This window comes from Hemibagrus wyckioides, linkage group LG08, assembly GCF_019097595.1.
Source record: "Hemibagrus wyckioides isolate EC202008001 linkage group LG08, SWU_Hwy_1.0, whole genome shotgun sequence".
In the NCBI taxonomy this organism is placed as follows: domain Eukaryota; kingdom Metazoa; phylum Chordata; class Actinopteri; order Siluriformes; family Bagridae; genus Hemibagrus; species Hemibagrus wyckioides.
The window spans coordinates 20615719-20636057 of NC_080717.1; the positions used below are offsets into that span (position 1 = coordinate 20615719).

General features: G+C 38.5%; 1 protein-coding gene across 1 annotated transcript in view; it reads right to left on the reverse strand.

Annotated features, from left to right (window-relative positions):
- The window catches only part of htr4 (5-hydroxytryptamine receptor 4), a 71463-nt gene extending 68154 nt beyond the window's left edge, over nucleotides 1-3309 (reverse strand). Inside the window, exon 1 of the mRNA XM_058396410.1 lies at nucleotides 2992-3309. Coding sequence (XP_058252393.1) covers nucleotides 2992-3067 — 76 coding nt within the window. The 5' untranslated portion in view covers nucleotides 3068-3309. The remainder of the gene's footprint in view (nucleotides 1-2991) is intronic.
- Nucleotides 3310-20339: the final 17030 nt, after the last annotated feature.

Here is a 20339-nt window from a genome sequence, read left to right on the forward strand (position 1 = left end):
AAAAGCATAAATTAAGACAGTCTGGCTTTATACACTTACATAGTTTAGTCTCTCTGAGAATATGAGTAATTAATCAACCATGGACATTTTGCCATTAATGCAGTCAGGGAATTAAGGATAAAATGCCTTAAGGGATTCTATAGTCATGTTCTATTAAAGCTCATGTTGTCAATATTTTAGGAAGTGTGTAAATTCATGATGCTATGTACTCACTTTCTATTGCATTCTATTGCATCTCTCTCTCTCTCTCTCTCTCTCTCTCTCTCTCTATCCACTGGCTTCTATTTAATATAAATTCACACACCCATGGGGGTGCTCTAATAGTGATGTGTGTGCAGTCTAATACAGTGATTACTCTACCAAACCTCTCACAGGCTACAGACACATTACTAAAAACATATAACAAATCAATGGCCAATTTTCTGTAATTTTATTTCTGCTAATCAATAAAACAATGATAAAATTCAAAGAAACCATATAGAAAGTGGTAAACCTTAACATTTTAGGGTTTGGAAGCCCTAACCCTAACATAATTCTTATGGCTCTGAGTGTCTGAATGGACAGGAGGAGGATTTTATGAACGCTCAGTGTGGTAAACTTCATTTTATCTTGCCTTGGTGTGGGTTAGCAGTGTAGAGCAAGTTGCCATGGCGATCAACCAACCTCTGAAAAGATAGCTGCCTTTGTCCAATTACTTCTGCTCCCTTAAAGGGCAGTTAACTATTGCAGTGTATTTCCTACACCTTTAAAACAATTTAAAGGTAAACATCCTCACACTGAACATTTTTAAGATCATATTATTTAATCTACCGTAGTAGACGGCTAAAATAACACTGATTATTTCAACATCCAAATACTTATGGACTTGAGTGTTCAAGTATTTCAAGTGTGCTCATTTATGTTCTGCCCAGTCTCACGTCTCTCTTATCCTCACGCTCCATCAACTTTTCTTTTGCTGTGAATTCTAGATAGGGTGAAGATATTGAGAGACAGGTACTATGGGACTTTCCAACATTATGTTTTGCAAGTATGCACACATCCGAATGAAATGAGGCAGTCGGCTGTATTTGGCCCACGGGCCTTGAGTATAACATGAGTGCCCTGGAGAGACAGATCTTTCTGAAGGATGTTGAAATCAATATTCTAGTAAATTAATACTAAGTATTTGTAAAGTGTGTAGACTTTTGACTGTATCTATGAAATAATGTGAATTTTTGCGATTGAACTGTTTATTAGAGAAACAGACATTTGGATGCCACTGATGAGATTTTTACATGCAGATTTCTACTGCATCAGGCAACGACTGCTAGAAATCCTTTAAAGAAACATTTTAGCATTTCGGCTAAAAACTGGCTCAAGCGTGCATTCCTTCTTAGGAAGAATACAAAATTCTTTTTATCGATTAGACATTAAGTAGAATGTTTTGGCATTTATGCTCTTGGTTTTAAAGAGAAGGTTTCTGTGACACAGATTTTCGAGTAAGGAGTTTGACAAACCATTCAATTTATTACGTACAATTAATAATGCCATATAATGTGTGTGTGTATCAGCCTGAGAGCAGTGGGAACGCTGTTCTGTTCCTCATCTGTACAATTGAACATATAATAAATAAGCCAAATGAGTATGTGACCAGCAGCAAGCCAGCAAATGAGTATGTGACCGCCAAATAGCAAAATTCACAAGACTATCTTACTACATATTTGAACAACACCTACACTGATGGCAAACAGTCCACAGAAAACAAACGTTTATGGACAAATAAGACACTACCACATGTATCAGAAGCACACACTTGCTTCCTGCTGGCTCTCAGGTTTCACCTTTGTCTTTTAGGTGAGACCGACGCAAGGCCTTAATGCAACGTGAGAGTGGGAATACATTGATCCACTGACAGCCAGTCTGTGCTGTGCCATCCATCAGCAAACATGCTTTCCACCATGCCTGACACTTTATTGAACAATGCACTTTCTATTGCATAAGCACAACCTGACCTGGCAATCCTGTGTGATAAACTTCTTTTCCCGAGAGCTCTTATATATCAGCATGTCCATGCCACTGTGTGAGAGCAGCTTCCGCATGAAAACCCCTTTGTGATCCAAACATTAAATAAACACGGGCACCAGTGCAATACCTTGGGTGCGAAGGTTCCCTTGTACATGACAAAAAATAGAGTCAAGCATGCTGAAAGATTCAGAAACCTTTTGTTTCACACTCAAAGCGCATGTCTGAGCAGGTGATTTTATCTAAGACGGTTCCAGTGGCACTTGAACCTTTGAACAAGGTCAATTGCCCTGAGATGCACTGTGCTTTCCATTAAACTACTGTAGATTACATAATGCTGTGTTAAACATCTCATGCCATCAGTACATGAGTTCAGAATGAATGTATAGTCACAAAAATAAGGTAAAGAAGAACACTAGGAAGACATGATTTATAGGTATATAATGATTAACTCCCCAGAGCTAACCTTTTTGAAAATGTAGTTGTTATCTGTCAATATTTTATCTGAAGAAATAGTCTGCTGACCTTTGTGCAGATGCTTCAGGAACAATTTCCGATACGATCATGATGTGTATCGCGATATTCTTTGTGGATTAGAACCGAGGAGCTTCAACACGCGTGTCAGTCCCAATGCTCTGTCTCTCATCAAGAATAAGTTCTCCACTTCTTCAATTAGTTCCTGAGCTCATGAATGACGTCAACAACTAAACTACAAATAGTATTAGAAAAACCATTTTGTTTTGGTGTTGTGATTTTCTTTTCTTTTCTTTTTTTTATACCATATTACATGCAGTAACCAAAACAAAACATCACGGTGCAGTGATGAGGGATTTCAGCGCGCTCAGGAATACCGAAAAAGAAGCGCTATTACGCGTTAATAAGCGCCATAGTTTAACACATTCATGCATTCAAATAAGCGCCATAGTTTAACACATTCATTCTGGAAACTAATATTAGAAGCTGGACGAATTAGTGAAATAAATCACTTACCATTTCCATGAGGAAACCCCGGGTCAAAACCATGGCACGGCTCTAAACCCTCATGTGGGAAAGCACATCCTCGCATCTGAATACGTTATTACACGCGGAAATAATAAACAAGTTCTCGGTTTGCCGATAACTCGAGCCGTGGGGAGTAGGTAAAAAAAAAAAAAAGCAAAAATAAATAAATAAATAAATTAAAAAAAAAGAGAGAGAGAATAGTTTTCCACGGAGAGCTTCCCAGTCAGGCGACGGCGTTTGAGAGAGTGAAACTGAGAGAAGTGAGCGCCTCTTTGGCGTGCGCAAGAGAGCCCGCGCGCTGCACAGTGGCTGAACGGCGGAGGCGCGCGCTCGCTCGTTTCCACGGTGAGAAAGTAAACTGGTCTGTCGAGTCCCCTCCTCTTCGTGATCTCCTCTGGCCACACGGCGTGCCACTATATCCCGCATAACCGCAGACACCGCATTGCTTTTGTAGGCATGTGGTAATCCATTTTACGCGCGTTTTTAATCAGAGCAGACTATGGGCTTTTCGATGCACGTCCGCTTCCCGCAGCTTTCATTCCACTTACAAGTTCATTTGTTTTGATGCCGGAATGGATGTCAGTTTTGGAGAAGTACACTAATGCAGAACAACAGCACGTGAAGAAAACATAGAACAGACTAGAATCCTCTATGCAAAACGCACACACACACACACACACACACACATATATATATATATATAAAGACACACTATATTGTGGTTTTGGCCAAGTGTTGTTTTTCAGGGGTCGGGCTTGGCCACTTAGTTCCAGTGAAAGGAACTCATAATGCTTCAGCATACCAAGACATTTTGGACAATTTTATGCTCTAAACTTTGAGGGAACAGTTTGGCCCCTTCCTGTTCCAACATGACTGCACACCAGTGCACAAAGCAAGGTCCATAAAGACATAGATGAGCGAGTTTGGTGTGGAGGAACTGCACCATCTGCACTGTTGAGTCCTGACCTCAACCTGAGAGAACATCTTTGGGATGAATTAGAGCGGAGACTGCGAGCCAGGCCTTCTCGTCCAAAATCAGTGCCTGACCTCACAAACTCACAACTCCATATTAAACTCATGTGCAAGTAAAAGCAGACGTCCCAGTTTTGGCCTGGCTCACAGCTCCCCGCTCTAATTCATCCCAAAGGTGGCCAAGCCCAACCCCTGAAAAACAACACCTGAATTCAATGATTTGGAGGGGTGTCCCAAAACATTTGGCAATATATATTCATGTGTCTTACATGTTTTGGTCTTACAGCTTCCTTCTTGACTTGAAATTAGAGATTTGGGGAGATTTTACAGCTTTAGCACACACTGATCTTTTTACACATCTTCTACTGTTGCTCAACCACTATTTTCTTCTTGAGGTGAAATCATATGTGACCTTTTATATCCACATATATATTTCATATATGAGTAAGAAGAGAAGTGGTCAAACTGCTGTATGTGGTGAAATGCTTTAATTTCCTGTATCTTAGATTTCTCACCAGAATGGCACATGCCAAGAAGTTGTTTTGTTTTCTGATGATTTATGACATGCACGGCTGACAACAAAGACAGGAAGACATTTTATGGTCATACACTAAATGTAACTTGTAACTGTAAATAAAAGTGATATTACTTTTGAAATCTTGCTCCTCCACACCCAGGTCTATGGCAGTAAACATTTAATATTCACCAGACAAGAAGCAATAGAACTTAAGGCTCCAGAGTGCACCTACCGCTTAGCCAGACTCTTTCCATTTGTTTGAGAGAAACACATTCTTTAATAAGGAAGGCATAAGTATGCACTATAACTGATGTAGTAGTAGTAGCAATTATAGTCTAAATGGTCCATTAAGCCACTGAAACACCAGTGCTTTCACTTAAATATTTTCCTTTCTCAGGACAACGGTATGCTCTTCAGCCGAGCACTGTCGAAGGCACCTTAACATTCTGCTTTTTTTGCATATCATTTTATGTGTTACTCTTGTCTCATGCACACTGACTGCTCTCTGACACTGAGACCTGTCTATGACAACTAGCAAAGCAAGTCATTGCCAATCATCTGGCATCTTTGCAGAACGTGACATGACTGTGGCGCTGGCTTCCGTCATCCTGTTTCTAGCCATCATGAAATTAGATATAGTGTCTTCACTTCAACACTGTGAAACCTGACAACAAGGTAGTGTATACATGTACTGTTGCTCTGCAGATCTATCAAGGTGTATGAAAATGTCCTCTATTTTTAGCATATGGTACCACATGGTGCTCTTGCCTTGTGTGCACCCAGAACCAAAGTGCAGTGCTGGTGATAGTAAAACTGTCCATCAGCAGTCAGGTTGCAGTTTGCAGAGTGTAACATGATCTCCATTCCTCAGTCGCTGGCCATGTGTAAATTAGAAGGTGTTTTCTGCAATGACAGCTAGGAAACCCTGCAAAACGGGAGACGTGGAGAATCTCCAGGAACATTGCACCCCTCCGGATGCCTGACAGTTCAGCTGTCGTCGTGAGTGATAAAGTTTTTTGATTAGCTGCCACAGCTGAAGAAGCCTGTTAGCTGCTCTTCGGTGAAACCATGTCTCAGTCTCCACCTACCCATCCTTCTCCTGACAGTCTGGACTGTTGAACCGATGTAGCCTGCTTCATATTCGTAAGGCCACCTTCACTGTCCCTGTAAAACCTCCCACCCACTCTGCCCACTGACATGACAGCAGACTTGAAAATGATCACCCTTGAGACATTCTCCTGACATTCCACAGTGAATATTGCCTCGTTTTGGAAAATAGCCATCCTTGTGTATGTGCTTATGGCTTGTGGGTGGGTGAGATGTCAAATAAGGTTAGTCATGCATCTTTCATGATTTGGCATGCTTCTATGTTGGAAAGCCATGTGTTTAATTAATGTCATTAATGAGCTCTTTAGGTCTTCTCGGAAATGTCAGTGAGAAATACACAGCATTGCTCATGTAATGTGCTATGTGATGGAAGTGTGCTTCTAGACAAATGCACTATACGTTAGACAGTCATTCAGGCAAACCTAATGCATTTTCATTGACAAACCTATTTTATCTCGTTGTATCATATTGCCTTAAGAAGTGGCCTAAATTGGTTTATTTTCAGACCCTGTGTCCATCCAGTTACTGTGCATCATATGAGTAGAGGCATTCCTCTAACACATTCATCTTAACCGCAATGACTGCAATCATCTACATCTTCACGCTCCTTGTACAATATTAATTTGTCGGAACAGATTACCTGTTGAAGTTCGGAATTAAAGACATCAATTCTGAGTGGAACCTGCTCTCTGCTGCCTTGGATCATGAAGCTAACCTTGGTCAGGGTCTATATGGGAGGTCAGTGAGCTCAACTCACCTGATAAATACAATCAGAGGGGCCTGTGATTTATCAGGGCTGAGTAGAGTTAGTGAACCCCTGGGGAGAAAAGGAGAGGCCACGGGATTGGGGAAGTAGTTGGGAGTGCAGAAAACAGACTGGGAGAAGTGCTGCTGCTGTAGGATGAGGTTTCACTCTTCGTTTCCTATCTTTATTATCCACATTTACTATTTTGCTGCCAGCATGCTGAATGGTGGATCTTAGTCTAACAGATCTAGAGAAATTAGACCTGTATGCTTTAGTCTGCAGTTTTACCAGCTTCCCATTTCTCTGTACACAAGGCTTTCTTTTAGTGTTATTATTTTCAATACATGCATTCTTAAGTTGGCCAGAATTGTGGAAATCTCTCTAATGAAATAGAAAAAAAAGGCATGTTTTATTCTGTGCTTGGCAGCATTGTTCACTTTAAAAATAAAAGACAGAGCTGTTCTTTTTCTTTTCACACCAAACATTGAACCATGAATATACTATGAGATTAGTGTATGTTTTATGTTATAAGTTAAGGCTACATAAAAAAAAAATACAATCATGTTACAGGTTTTTTTTTTTTAGTAGGTTATGAACTGAAATTCACATTCATTTACTTTCACACTAATTGACAATAGCGCTAAGGGTCAGCTGGTTCAACTGGCTGCAGAGCATTGATTAAGTTGCTATTCTTTTGTAGCCAGGTAGCGGATGCGCTCAAGCATGTGCAGAGTTAATGTCACGACTGAGGCTTGTTGCTGATTTGGAGCGATTCATTGTCACAGCTTTTACAAAAGACCCTTAGTACCTTTGAGACCGTTGATCAAAAAATATATTAAGCGTATACTGATATAGAAGACATGAAAGTATCTGAGAGACACGCAATGCTTTTTGTTTAAAGAAGGTGCCAAAGCTCCATTTCCACCACTGTACACAGATGTCACACTCAAAGACTCTGTGATATCACGTGTTCTTGAATGTTTGCTGTCTGCCAGTGTTGGGCTTTGATCATTCTTTTTTTCTGAACTTCATAGCTATGCTTTAGTCTAGCATTTTCGTCCTTTAAGCTGCACCCTACTGACACAAAGCGCAGCTGAATCCTGCCTCGTTTTTCGATCAAGCTGATCGGCATCAAAAGGAAAACACAGAAATCTGATGTCTGTCAACAAAACAAAACACGCATGCATCTCCAAGCCCACCCACATGCAGTTAGTATTTTTTCTCCAGCTGCTGGATCCTAATTGATTTCTCTGCTTGTACAACACTTGCCTTGTAGATGCTTAGACTCCCAGCTAGCCTGAAAAATAAGTAGCAGAATTTGACAAATTTAGCAGGTGTGCTTGGTATAGTCCTTTTCAGTACTGACACAGCCACAGATGTAGGAGAGGAAATACCATACAAGTCATTGCTAGAGAGGAGTTTATCTGAAATTCAAAAAAAAATAAAGACATCATGATTTACATAAACGCTACCAGAATAGCAACGGTGCATCAGGGTAACAACAGACACTCTAATTTTCATTCAATGGACACCATGGAAACAGCATTGCTTGTTTTTATTACCCTTAAATGAAATCAGGCAATTAAGTACGTCCCTTTTAGCTCTCTTGTTGTCTGTACTTATACACAGATAACTCTTTGTAAGGATATCGGAACACAAATCTTTGCCAGTGGAATTAAATAAGGACGGTGGGATTAATGGTAGATCCCAGTCAAAGCAGTTCTCAAAATAAGTTACGCCGAGAATCCAGCCAGCTGCCAGGCCAACTGTTTCTAACTCTTTATTGCATTTGACTGTTAAGTAGGCAGGATGAGTCACAGCAACTGAGTGGAAAATATTGGATTTCATAAATCAAGAAAAAATAATAATAATAATCAAGACCTTTACTAAGATAACACTGAGAATGTAAAAAATGCTTTAAAGTCCAATCCCTTGTACTCTAATGATGTTTATAAAATGTAAAAAATCATGTATCCTAATTGCATTAATCTAAATTCACATGACTGCAGTATATTATGCACACAGTAACAGCAACAGCTACACAAATAAAAAAACACTACCGATGCCACATGTTCCTGAAACAATGTTTTCCTTTTTTGTCTTCTGTGAGAGCATCATCTGTTTTCCTTTAACATAATAGACGAATAATTTGTACCATCTGAATGAAGGATTTCTTCTTTTCCAGTGGCGAGACTCTTCAGCAGCGATGGACATAACATGAATTACATCTGTTTGCATAGCCAGTTGTTGTTATGGGAATAATGAAGTGGGGACACTCAAAGCTAGCCACTGGACAATAAATCCAGCTGCTGTTCGGTTTTGAACTGCTGCACATGCAACGTCAAAGGGTAGCTCGACACATTCGGAGGAAATCATTAGTACCCCTATTTAATTTAACAACCACGAGCTAGTGCACTATGATGGATAGGAGAGAGTAAAATTTTGGACTCCTGGTCATTCCTTGCTGTCATCAAGAGTGGTGAGGTTACGGCGGTTTCCGAAAACAGAGACAGGTCTCATTTACGGGCTATACTGACCTTAAGATTACCTTAAGCCGAAGTTCTAGAGGGAGACTGGCTTGAGGAAAGAGCAGTATTAGATCTGCATTAGGTCTGCCCCCTGATTTAAAGGCATGCACTTACCTTTAAAGGTGGTTTTATAGAATATATTGAAAAAACTCACCTCAGGCACCTCTATTAATGAAAGATCTCAGAGGCGGGACCTAAATGCAGGCGATTTTAATAACAAACCTAAGCACCTCTGGATAAGGAAAGCTTTTTAATATGTCATCTAAAATATTATTATTTAAGTTAATTCCCTGCTTAAAATGCTGATGTAATTTTTTGAATTGATGTCACCAATTTTATGTGAATAACACAATTATCCCAAATTTAGCATAAAATAACACTGGACTATAAGGGTCTATAGATGAAGGAGAAATTTCTACAGCATGGTGTATGTCATGCAAGGAGAGTTAATTTACATATCCTTACATCAGCAGTTAAAATCCAATTTTTCTTGATCTCGGTCAATTGAAGCAAATGTAGACATGTTGAGTCAGCTGGCAGGTAGCCAGGGTCACAAGGCCTCTTGTCTTATAAAAGCACTGACGCTTGATCCATCTCAGTGAGACTTGTCTTTGCTAAGATGGTAGCTGTTCAGTTTACAACAGGCGCCGAAAAGACAGAAGTGATCATTTTTTTCTTTATTAAAAAAAGCATAAAAATATTCCCCACGCTCCCTGCAGCTGTGTGCTGTGTTATGTGTAAACAAGACAGCGCATTATGAGGTAAGCATTTACAATAAAAAGTGATCTGAGCCCAATAAACTTGACTTTTCAGAGAATTCATGCGGCGCAGCTTCTCTTTGATATTCCTCAAAAAACTGCTCTACTGAGAAAAAGCGAAAATTGTACAGAATAAAAAGTGGTTCAATGAGAGAGGAAGCGCTGTCTACTAGTGGCACTCATTATAATGAATGTTGATAGGTCATTGTTCTTGTTGAAGATCTAACAATGACCATTTTTTTTTTCAGCAATCACAATGACCTGCCATTACAGGTTTTTTATGTGTTTGATGTCAGCTAAAAGAGATCATTATATTCCCACAATGAGCTTTATTTTCCCACCAGTAATCATAAAGGCCTGCCATTACAGTTTTTTACGCTTTTGATGTCAGCCAAATGTCTAAAAGAAATATTACTGTATTCCCTAGCTTAATCGTCAGTGACACTGAAACTTAATTACATTTTGAATCACAGGAAAGACATGGATCTGTAAAAACACCAGCTGTTCATGAAGACTGTACTCCAGTATACTAATTTTATTAGCAAAGACATTTTGGATAATGTGGATGTGCATGTTATTTTATATGGCCCAGGCTGTCACATTTTCTTTTCGCAATTATCTAATATTATTTAATTATCATAGCAAATACATTGCTTGTATTGACTTTAATGAATAAAAACTGCTTCTAGCAGAAGGCTATACCGTGCTTGGCCTTTATTTAATCTTTTGTGAATTTCAGGCTGAAAATCCCTCATAGCATTTGTCGACATTATCTTACTTAAAAAGAACAACAGTTGGTTAAGGTTTCAGGGCTCGAAACGCAGCAATGTGTTCTTGTCAATGTAAGAGGTTTGGTCAGGAAAGCCGCCACAAACGCTTATCTGTGAGATGATCTGGGGGACAAAGTGCTTTTCTCTGCTGAGTTAATTGATTGCCATTCATCTGTAGTGAGCACTGATAAACAACAGTGTGCACCGTCTGGGCTGGAGATTTAGGAAGCGCCTCACGGTAACAATGGATTCCTGTGACCGAGCAGTCAATGGTTTAAAAGAATAAAAAAAAAAAGTCTGACAAATTTGATTTCAATATTTTTGCTAAATCTGTGCATTTTGTAAATACTTGCTAATATAGCGTAGCGCCGAACAGAACACTGTATTAACAAAACGACCAGTTCCTTATTTAGAGGTGGCAGTTTGATATCAAATGATAGACGATCAAAGTACAGCAGTGGACCATAAAATGGTCTAGTTTATCATTACAGCAATGCTTTGCTGCGTTGCGGAAAATAGGCTTTGCATGACGGGAAAGAATAAACGCTTTAATAGGTGTCAAAGAAATGATTGCGCTCTCTGAAAAGCAAATAAACAGTTAAATTTACGTGTAGGGATTTCGATTATAGGAAGTCTCTGGAACCCATAATATAATCTTCAGCAGAGCAAATAATATTGCGCTGAGTATTATACTTGTCTAAGCATAGTTAATAATGTTATACTGAATAAAAATAAACAAATGACACAATCTGACCTGAAATTGACAAAATATGCCCAGAAATAGTGTCCTTCTGGCTATAATTAAAGAAGTCACACACACACACACATACTGTATACAGCTCTGGAAAAAAAAAGAGAGACCAGTGCAAAATAATCAGTTTCTTATGTTTTTTTCTTCCAGGTTCATGTATTGGAGAGATGAACAGCTTTGTTTCATTTTTTGTGAACTGCTGACAATATTTCTCCTAAATTCAAAATATAACTATTGTTATTTAGAGTGTATATTTAAAGGAAATGACAACACATCAAAATAACCCAAGATCATGCAGTATTTGCAGAGCTTTAATAACTCGAATAAAACAAAATGCGAATAATTTGTAAATCAGTATTTGGTGGAATAACCCAGATTTGCATGCGTTTTGGCTCCATGCTATCCACCAGTTTTTCACATTGCTGTTGGGGAACATTATACCACTCTTTTTGCAAAAAAGCAAACAGCTCAGCTTTGCTTGATGGTTTGTGACCATCCTTCTTCCTCTTGATGACATTCCAGAGGTTTTCAATAGTGTTCAAATCTGGAGATTGGGCAGTGGTCTCTTATTTTTTTCCAGAGCTATATATATATATATATATATATATATATATAATAATATTGTATATCCTGTCTGAGCTGACATGATGATAAACATCATTTCAAGTCAAGTCAAGAAGCTTTTATTATTATCATTTGAACCATATATAGCTGGCACAGTACACAGTGAAATGAAACAACATATCTCCAGGACCCTCGTGCTACATAGAACAACACAGAGCTACATAAAACAACACAGACCTAAGGACTAAAAGTAAGTTGTCCTTGCCACATAAAGTGCGTCATGAAAGGAAGAAAGAAAGGTTCATTAATTATGTTCAGGATAAAGATGCTAGGAAGTGCTCACGCCTGCCGGAAAGCAAACCGGAATCAAGCTGAAGTTAACACGCAGAGGAATAAATGATAGACAGCATTTAAAATGCTTCATCAGAGAAGCAAAGCTGCTAGAAGTTTTATGTAATTCCTGTCTGCACAGGTAAAGCCTACAGACATGCACAGACATGTCCACAAAAGAAAACAAAAATGTATGGAATTTTTAGCATTTATAAGCAGCCGTCTGAATAATAATCTATTCTCCATTCATTGTTTTGTCATTTATTTGAATCCAGGAACGCTTGAGCCAATTACCAACTCTTTTTTCCGAGTATCTGTTAGCATATTTGTTATACTGTTAGTGTATCTGTTAGACTGGCCTCATAAAAATGCACGGAGGTATGTAATATACTCAACAACACACTAACAAAAGTACAAACAATTAAAAATATCTGGCAGCCTGCAAGACACTTTTTAGGTTGGAAAAAAACAGTGAAGTGACTTTAGCCCACACATTCTGCTAACATTGTTTAGTGAACCTGCTCCAATCCCACAAGTTTCAGTTCCTTATTTATGCTTTGTCTCCTGTGGAAGCTTGCCAGAGGGTCATCCTTCAAGATTAGAAACACTAGTGACACTGATAAAGGAGGATTTCAAGGTGTCAAGACCCAGATTCCAGTGACAGGAAGGAAGTGAAAGGGCAATATTCATTTGTTCTCTCATTTTTTATCTATTTAAATTAGAATGGAGTTTTTTATTACCTTGAAATAGCAAAAAAAAGAGACTTTAACTTCGATGTATCTCCATCCCAAGGCACCCCACACAGTAGGATTAAGACTGAACAGATAATGCATTCCAAAATGAAATACAAATATAGATAGTAATAGGAAGTGCACTCTTTTTTCTTTCTTTTTTTTTAATGAAAGTTTGTTAGAAAGTTTAAAGGGCATCTGGTCGAGATAAGAGCTATGCATTGTGACTGGAGTCCCAAACCTAAAAATCACACAGATCTTTCTTTCCATTCTTCATACTCCAAACTCAATAAAGGTGAGTAAACCAAGCTCACATCTAGTCTAAATCTGAATATAAATAATGGTAAGGTTCAAAAACATTAAAAAAAATCGTAATGTTCATATGAAAAAGACACAGAATTCATCTGAAGATGTGAAGCAAAGGCTGATTTCTGTCCAGACTATGTGATATTTTGCAGCCCATGTCACTGACACTTCCATAACGTCATCAGCAGTGACTGAGATGGTGCATGTGGAATACGGCCACGGGGTAATGAACATGTACAAGCTGGATTATTTACTCTCTCATCCTTTTATTTACAAAATCCAAGTGTTTATAGTTTAAATGAAAGTACTACTAGAACGTCTCTGGATAACATGTTTGGTAATCGGAGAAAACATGAATCCAGTATTACATAAAATTTAGTGTGTGTGTGTGTGTGTGTGTGTTAGTTTGTTCCACTTTCTTATTATATCATCGATAAGACCTTGTGATGCAACACATAGTTTCATTAACAAGCTATTGACGAGTAATGGACTTTAGCCCTCCCACATAATATCACAACCAGCCATCACTTTCGGTTGCTGTAAGAATCTCTTTGGTGAAGGTCACTGGTCCTGTTGTAAGCAGAAGTGGGAAATGGAGTTTGTCTTTGTTCGAGTAAACTGGCTGACAGGAATGATCAGACCTCCTTGACTCAAATTGTAAGGGGAGATACAAAGAGCTCCCTGAAAACTCAGACCTCCTGCAGGTCATCTGACAGCAGCCATGTGGAAAATGGGAGCAAAGTGCAGTGATGACTAAAGACACGCTGAAGCTTATTTGTTTGAACTGGTCAAGTGCAAATGGCAGGAAAGGAATTACATTCCAGTCAGGCAAAATGTAAACACCATTGAATAATTGATCTGAGTGCATGTAGGTGAGTCGGGGGTCTGTAAACTACACAGTGTCTCAGCTGGTAATGTACACTGGTATTCATTTCACATGATGGACTGGTTTGCTGGTACCCCAAGGGTGTATTATCAGTGATTTCCATTTAATGCGTTATGCTCACCAACACTTAGCCCTAATGCACCAAACCATAATGGGAGAAGCAGTCGCCAGTTAACACTGTTGGGAATGTGAATTATGTTTTATAATGGGCTCAAACAAACTTTCCATTAGTGCAAATTTACAAAAGCTTCTCTTTCACTCCCTGTGGATTTTTTTTTTTTTTTGGTATGTGCAAAACCCACCCTTTTTTACCACCCACCCTTCTGTTACAAAGCTTCTCTTATATTTTCTACTTTGTCTCATTCTTTTCCTACAGTTGGACTAATATTATTATACTTAAGAGCAATCATTTTTGCAGGATATGCAGGATATCCTTTCTGGAATTTGAAAAGAGCCACAATTTAGTAAAACACCAGATCCTCATTTTGGATTTGATTAAGCAGGATGTTGTTCCATCCTGGAGAGCAATGATTGTCCCTATATATCATTATAGTCCAGGACCTCTCTCATTTATTTGTCATTGAAATACCATCTGTGTGGTGTAGGTGGACACAAGACAAATTAAATGCCATAAGTTATAATTCTCTTTAATTTGACAGATTTTTTGCCAAACAAAATAGTGCACTACAGAACAATGATGCCAACTGCACAGGTGTGGATACATTCATTCTTCACACTTTTCTCATACTGCTCTTCATCCATCTCTCCTACTCGCCATTTGGTTGGTTTCAAGTGGGCTGACAAGGCAAAGTTGGCCTCTTTCATACGACATTTTCTTGAAAAAACAGGGACTCCAGGGTCCAGAGCTTGGGCTACTGTTTGTGTGAAAGTTTTTTTGCATGTTCTTCTTGTGGGTTTCCTTAGATTTTTATTTATTTTTTGTTTCTTCCTCCCAAAAACATTTTGGATTAGACACAGTAACTAACCCCTAGGTGTTAATAAATCACCAGCTTGTACCTGGTGTTTCTGGGATAGGCTACAGAACTAAACCCATCTTGACCAGAATAAAGAGCTTACTGTACTAAAGATGAATGAATGAATGAATGAATGAATGAATGAATGAATTTCTTACAAATCATCCTCTCCAACAAAGCACCGTAATATAAATGTGGCCAGAAAGTAAAAGACCTAACTTTTAACCAGGTAGTGGTAGGAAAAAGAGGTTTAAAAATGTATGAGCCCCAACACAAGGGCCATTTCCTGACAAAAGCAGCAAGCATCTACAGCTCCAGGCAAAAAAAAAGTGCCCATCTAATGTAATGCAGGCCCTGGAGGAATGTCTATTCTTAGTCCATTCAGCCAAATGTCACTGATGTTGGGTTATGTGCATCTAAAAACGTCAAGCTCCTTTATTGTTGCTAATGTGAAAAGAGCAAATTGGACTGTGTTTGTCAAAAGCAGCCTCTCAAAGAAACTGTTACAGGAGGGTAGAGTGATCTTAAGAGCCATCAGCTCGAAACACTCAAGTGAGCAAACGTGACATGATAATGGGAGAATCCTGCACAGCAGTAAGTATGTGCACCTGCTTGACTCAAAGGTGATCTCTGCCACTCGCGAGATCCACAGGAGAGACACCCACAGATGCATCACTATGTCTTTGACATTTCAGAGATTTCTGGGAATAGCTGGATCTGTTCTCTTCAGTCCATTACATACTGTGCAGGTACAACTAGGCAAGCCTAAATGTCAAGGGTCTGAAGTAAACACTTCTCCTGCAGACCAGTATGACTGGCTATATATATGCAAAGTGCATTATTTAGGTTGAGGACAAAATTGCTAGATGGGCCTAGATTCAAGTCTTATATTTTATCTGAAATTGGAAAGAGAACACAACCCACTGAGTGAAAGCAGTGATAATGTAGTATTAATTTACTTGAGTAAAAAAAAGTAAAAGAGTAGTTTGCTGAAACAGGAGTGAAAAACTACTAGAGTAATTATTTTTTACATGTTTACATCTGGCACAACTAATGAGCTTCCTGGTGCTCAAGTGGAAGGATCCTGCACTCTTATTGCTGTGGCCTGGGTTCGATTCCAACTAATGAGCTTCCTGGTGCTCAAGTGGTAGGATCCTGCACTCTCATTGCTGTGGCCTGGGTTCGATTCCAACTAATGAGCTTCCTGGTGCTCAAGTGGTAGGATCCTGCACTCTCATTGCTGTGGCCAGGGTTCGATTCCCAGGCAGGGAGCAAACCCAGCCAATGAAGAGTTAACTTTCAGTGCCAGTCCCAAGCTTGGATAAAATGGGAAGGTTGTGTCAGGAAGGGCATCCAGCGTAAAAACCTGTGCTAAACCAAAACATGCGGCACAAATGATCCGCTGTGGCAACCCTGAACAGGGAGCAGCTGAAAGAACAACATCCTTTGGCACTAACTAATTCAAAATATTCCATGTTTGAAGAATATTGTTATGATGTTACGTAGATAAGTAAGCTCAGCTGAAGCGAACACCACCTCCATCATCAACATTGTAAGATGTTATCCGGCTATGTTCATCTACAGCTATTTCCTGAGCATTAGCAGCTCTTTTATCTAGTTCACTCAGTCAGCTAATAGCTTACCTGGACATATTTCAACGGGTTGGGTGTTGAGCAGTGAAACGCTGATATCTCAATGGGTTTTTGGCTCAAATAATTTGCAGATCATTACTGAAGATACCTCATCTGTCTCCATTGTCTCAGACATTGATTCTGCTGACTGTAGCATTCGGCTAAAGCGAGTGTAGATTTACATGAAGAAAAAAAAAAACAGCGACTTAACTTTGCCATTAAAATAAAAATAAAATTAAATGTGTAAATGTAAAAAATAAATGTATTTTATAAAAACATACATAATAAAATAAAAAAAACATAAATAAATAAATAAAATATATTATTAAAAATATACACAAATTTGAACAAGCAAAAGTAAAAGTGCTATGATTAAATTATACTAAAAAAAAAATAATAAAAAATTACAGTGAACCATGCAATGAAATATTCTTAGTTAATTACTTTTCAACCCTGGCACACACACCCTCATTCCTTATAAACAAGATAAAATCCAAAGGGACAAACAGGGAAAACATGGAGGGTGAGATACGGTAACGGAAGAAATATCGCTGTATCTGTTTAGGGATGCCTGGCCATAGTAACAATGCTACTAGAATATAAGAGGAAACAGTTAATATATCGAATGGATCTAAATGTTATAAATATTTAGATATTACAAACGTTGTCCATCTGTTGTTACGCACACACACCCTATAGGACCGCCCTCCACCAAATAAAAATGACACTCATGGTGAAAAACGTGATTGCTCTTAAGGTGTTGCCCATATCAAACATGTGATGCTGGTGGTTGTAGTAAAGTGGAGTTTCACCTAAACTAGTGCAACTCAAGACAACATGTGACTGTTGTTACAACTGGATTTTTTGGCTGCCTTTCAAACAACGCTTAGTGGATTGTAATGGGAACAGAATAGCTGATGTGGTTTCTAAATTTAGGCCTGCCACACACTGTGTTAGGGACAGTTACACACTAATCACTTGCCACAGCCACGTGCAGCATATTGGCATGTTAACGGCAGGCCTAAGGCAGATCAGGACGAAGTTTATTTATTCACTTTTGTAGTCTGGATTGTTTTCGGCTGAAGCTCCGGGCAGCGCAGCTTGACTACAGCATGATAAAGTTTCTGCGTAATTTTGGCTGTAGATAGTCTGATAGACTCACTGGGTACTTGTTTGTTAAATGAACCTATAATTCATATCTTTGCTAGCTTGAAGAACAAGAAAAATAGTTGTCGCTGGCTAATTTTTAGGTTGAGTCTGAGAAAACTTCTGCTAAGGTAATGAAAACAGGGTCATGCAGTGTCAGAAATTGCAGGTTTGACTGCCTTGTCAGAGTTATGCATTTTATTTTATTTTTTTAAAAGAAAGAGCAAGGCAGTAGACAGATTAACTAAACATGCTAGAGTTAGGAGACATACAACAACCTAAGCTATTGTAAAAGGCAATAACTGCATGTAAGCGAAACCAAAATCAAAACCCCGGTTGGCAGAAGACAAAAATACAGTGATGCACTGACACAAAACAGGAGCAAGAACTTGCAATGGACTGACCACAGTCTGGGTTATTTAAAGAGAATGACTTGACTGGGAACAGATGTGCCTGGTTAATAGGAAGGACACTGTGAATGAGAATATGTTGCTTGGGATTGGTCGTGTGATGTTTGTAATTTGATGACTGGCTGGGGATGAGGAGAAATAGTAGAGGCAGGTGCTGACAGATCTGACGGCAGGTCATACGTTACATTTTTTTACATGATTTTTCATCATTTCTGCCACATTAAAGCACACTGCCTAACATGTGTCTCCTTTTAAGAGTCTCTCTGAGGAAGTTTAAAAAACCAAATGAAGTAATACACACTGAGCTTTCCTTATTAAACCCAACTCTGACTAGTGTGGTATTTGGGTCAAATTGACCGATTTTATATTTTTATTTTTTATTCGTTGTAAATCATTTGCAGATGCATTTTTGAGAGCTGTATTTCATAGCCTGTGACCGCAAGAATCTTTTGTTTCTCTTGCTTCTTTCATTGTTCATCACCTGATAAATCAGTTCAAAACAATACACATTTATTGAAACATTGCTCCATTTCATTTTTTTCTAGATTTATGCCACCAAGGTCTTAATTATAGTACAGTAATACCTCACACATCCGCGAGGTTACGTTCCAGGACCGATCGCAAATGACGAGGTTTCGCAGATGTGTGGTGGAGTCACTAAAAATGATAATACTGTACTATAAATGCATTTGTTTTTACAGTTTAAACCCTAAATATGACTCCAATCATGCTCCCAAAACACTTTAATTTCATTTAAAAGTTAGCTTAATACATTACCCTTAAAAAAGAAATAAATGTTTGACATCAAAATAGAGTACAGTATCACCTGTATAAAAACCAAGGAAAAAATCACTGAGATCACTTATTCACACTTGCATCAGCATATGAAGCATTTTTGGCATAAGAACAAACCAAACCGAACCGGAACACTGGCTAAGATGCGTGTTTTTCCTACATGATTTTTCGCATGTTTCTTTGCTGACAGATTGGTGGCGTGGGTGGTCTGTGGCATGACTTCCTGTGAGGACCCTTGACATGGAATGCTTGGCTTGGGGCAGTTATTTGTAAGAAGCCATACAGTTTACATACGCTTCGTGTTGGTAATATTGGTAATATTTTTGGGTGGCTGGAATGGATTATCTGCATTTACATTATTTCTCATGAGAAAATTTGTATCGCAATACAAATTTTCACCTTAAGAACTAGCCTCCAGAAAGAATTCAATTTATATGCTGAGATTCCACTAGATAACTTCATCACTGAAACAAATGACACTTTCATTGATCTTCTAGTCAATGCAAACATTAATCAAAAATGTTATCTATATTGTATGAAATAAAGACAATATGAGTAAAAGGACTTTTATATATTGTCTTTTTAAATGTAGTTCTTTTCAAGCTCCAATAATAGCCCTGGTCAATTTGGCCCGAACTGTACCAAATGAACCGCTGCTTGAGGTTAAAGAGTGAATAACTTCTCAATTATCCCATGCTTGGTTTGCTCTGTGTTTTGGAGTGTATGAGTGTGTTTTCCACTGTTCTATCATTTCACTGATTTGTTGGAACCCTATGACCAGACTTCAAAACAGATAACAAATCCAGCAAGGAGCTCAGGGATCATTGGGTCTCTCTGACAGTGCAAATGAGCTCTTTGAAGTTTGCTGCTGAACCAGAATTGCCTACAAAGCTACTGACTGCATTAATGTGAATTGACATGGGATGAGGAATCCAGCAGCAGAGTGGAGTCAAGGTAATGGGTGACCTCTAAAAAGGACTAAAGATGAGGATTCCATAATCTCACAAAAACTCAGTTTGAAGCTTGTGATTAGTAAAAAGCAGCTTTTAACTGGGCCTGATGTAACAAAGAGACTACTTTCGGTGTTTCCAATCAATCACACAGCATTGATTCCCTTACAGAAATGTCACGAGACCTTCATAAGTGAATAATCACATGAAGTGGAATTTCCACATGCAGCTTTTGCTGATGTTATTGTGTTTTAGTTTTACATGCTGTTTTTACATGATTTATTTACTTTCACCTTTGATTTCATTCCACAAGATTAATTTATTTCGATGAGATTATTTTTTAACACAATTTATTTATTTCGACATGGTTCATTCCCCTTATGATTTTTTTTTAATTTATTTCTTTATTTCACATGTTGTGCATGTGGTTTAATTTTTTCATAGAATTTTCTACCCATGATTGAT